Source organism: Blastomyces gilchristii (assembly GCF_000003855.2).
Source record: "Blastomyces gilchristii SLH14081 genomic scaffold supercont1.4, whole genome shotgun sequence".
NCBI classification, from domain to species: Eukaryota; Fungi; Ascomycota; class Eurotiomycetes; order Onygenales; family Ajellomycetaceae; genus Blastomyces; species Blastomyces gilchristii.
Window position 1 is genome coordinate 3,819,863 of NW_003101679.1, and position 2,577 is coordinate 3,822,439.

The window sequence follows — 2,577 nt, forward strand, 5'->3', positions numbered from 1 at the left end:
TCTTGAATGTGAGCATAAATGCAGTGTCACAGTGACTTCAAGTAATGTTGAAATTACAACAGTAACAGATAGTTAATATGCATGCAACTCAACAATGTCAATATAAGAAAATTTAATAATTATCTCAACTAGAAATCCCTGTACAAGCAACTTCAATACTGATAGAATTGAATATGAACACAATGCAAGTGCTGAAGAAATGCTTAAATACTTCTGTATATTTCAATGCTTCTGATCTCACTCTCTACTCATCATGAAGGCTGGAAATACTTGCAAAACTAAGTATAGATGAAGATGTCATCAGTTCACTAATTAATCAAGATTAATATATCAATGAATAATTGAAGAATTGTGTAAAACAGAAGTTTTATTCATGAATGAAAGTATATAAATTAGCATTGCAAACACCTGATAATATTATTAAATATCTTGATGTTCTGTTCTGAGACACTGTTATACAACAGAAAGTATTGAATTAATTACAGAGTATCTGACAGAGAATCACTTCTCTTATAATATTTTTTCCTGACTTTGACATCAAGATTCTAGAAGCAGGTGATCAATCTTGAGAGAATTGAATGAAGATTAGTATGCTTAAGAAGACATTAACTTTTAAACTCTTACAGACTCTTGTAAGTGTAGATAAAGATCAGACTTATGAAGATTTCTGCATATAACTTCAGACATTGAATAATCATCTTATAAAGCTTAAGAGTATACAGAACAGCAGTAGAAAATGTTACATCTCAGTCACTTATACATCTGTACTGAGAAATAACAACAATGATACAGATGCTATGAACTGAGTAGACTTAAATGTCTATATATAAGCAAGAGTCTTTGCTGTCTGAACACACTTCTGAGTTTCTGAGATCACTTCTGAAGAAGTTGCTGACTAATATCAATGAGAAGTGTACATTAATTGTAACTGATCAGAACATATTACTTTTAACTGCTGATTAGCCTATATATCTTCTCACTCAAGAGAAAGATTAGTATCTTCTCACTCAAAGAATGAATCAGCATCTGTTCACATCAATCACATTATATTAAAGAAAGATTCAGAAGATAACTATGAGAATATCTTAATAAAACAGAGAAAGAATTAACTTCTATTCAAATTTACAAGCAGAAGCTTGAAAAGGTCAGATAATAATGATTTAAAGAGAAAATGACAATGAATGCAATTCTTATATCTACTGTGATAGATAATATATATAATATGAAAGTTATAATAGACAGTGATCTGTTTTATTATACAATGATTAAATCTTCTGTGATTCAAAGGTTGCTTGAGCCAGCGTACGATTACAGATGTATGCCGGCTTCTTATATATTATATGCTAACTTAATTAGCGGCCGCTATGGCCTCTTTACACTTATAAGCAAGTTCAGAAGCGGCCGCGTTATTATCTGACAGTCATATGTTCTTTCAAACCACATTCTCTCTCACCAGATTTGGTCACGCCCATGTGATTATGTCATATGCCCTAGCTTCATGCAGATTAGCTTGCTACTAGTGTTTCACAATTGTGTAATCTATCTCTGATTCAGCTAGCATTCTGCATACACTCTCACAAAGAAACTTTCACTATATTACATTACTCATTCACTAACTTTTCTCATTCTTCAATCATCTTCTTCATCATCATTGAATGTCATCATTATTCAAGATTTCTATCTCTTCTCCTGTGTAACTCTTTCTATCTGTTCATCTATTATATTATACATGTTTCTGGCAATAGCTCTCTGTTCTCATAACAAGTATTATTATAGTGCTCATATCAGGCAGTTCATTAGCAGTAAGTGTAACATGTTGTGAAATGTGATCAGAACTTGTTTATCTTCTAATAATTATCAGAACATACTACTATGAATGATATATCTTCTTCATCTTCTTGTACATTCTTAACTGTTTCCTTCTCAGTGAGTTTCTGATTGTGTTTTCTGGCATGATTTTGTATAAACACAGATGCTGATATGTTGTTTTTATTTGTGTAGAATCTTCATACATTGACAGATCTGCATTCACTGATAATAGTGAACTCAATGTTAAATCATTGATCAAGAACTTGGAGAATGTGATAATGAAGGAATTGTCTGTGTCATGTGTGACTGAGTCTTCTGTGTCTCTTCCTGCCTCTTCTGCCACTTCTTTTCCTGCTGCTCTTTCTCAATCTTCTACACTTGCCTCTGTGTCTGGTTCTCCTGCTCCCGCTATCCCTGTTCCCGCGACTCTCACTTCTGCTACTCCTGCTCCTGCTGCTGCCTTCATTACTAGCTCTTCTCATTTCAAGAAGATATTGTGTAGACTCAGTGAATCACATTTCTCAGCATGTACACTCTCACTCTTCTTACTGATCTCTAGAATGATTTATTATATGATGATGATGTATGATATGACTATCTGAAGCTCAGTTATAAATGCTGATTATTACATTTGTTTTAAATATTCATGATGAAGTAATTATTCATTTATTTCAGAGAATCACTTTCTCTCTCAACAGTGTTAAGATTGTAAGTCTTTTTCTTTTTATCTTTTCTTTCTAACACTGATTTTTCTATTCTTAGAGAAAA

At 32.5% G+C, this 2,577-nt stretch overlaps 1 protein-coding gene across 1 annotated transcript; it reads left to right on the top strand.

The window, feature by feature from the left end:
- Window positions 1-1,745: 1,745 nt before the first annotated feature.
- BDBG_02989 (uncharacterized protein) lies at window positions 1,746-2,337 on the top strand (the record flags this gene model as incomplete). The annotated part of the gene is made up of 2 exons (XM_031721046.1): window positions 1,746-1,802; window positions 2,002-2,337. Coding segments are annotated over 2 exons (392 nt in total), but the record flags the coding sequence as incomplete, so codon positions are not given.
- Between the last annotated feature and the right edge of the window lie 240 nt (window positions 2,338-2,577).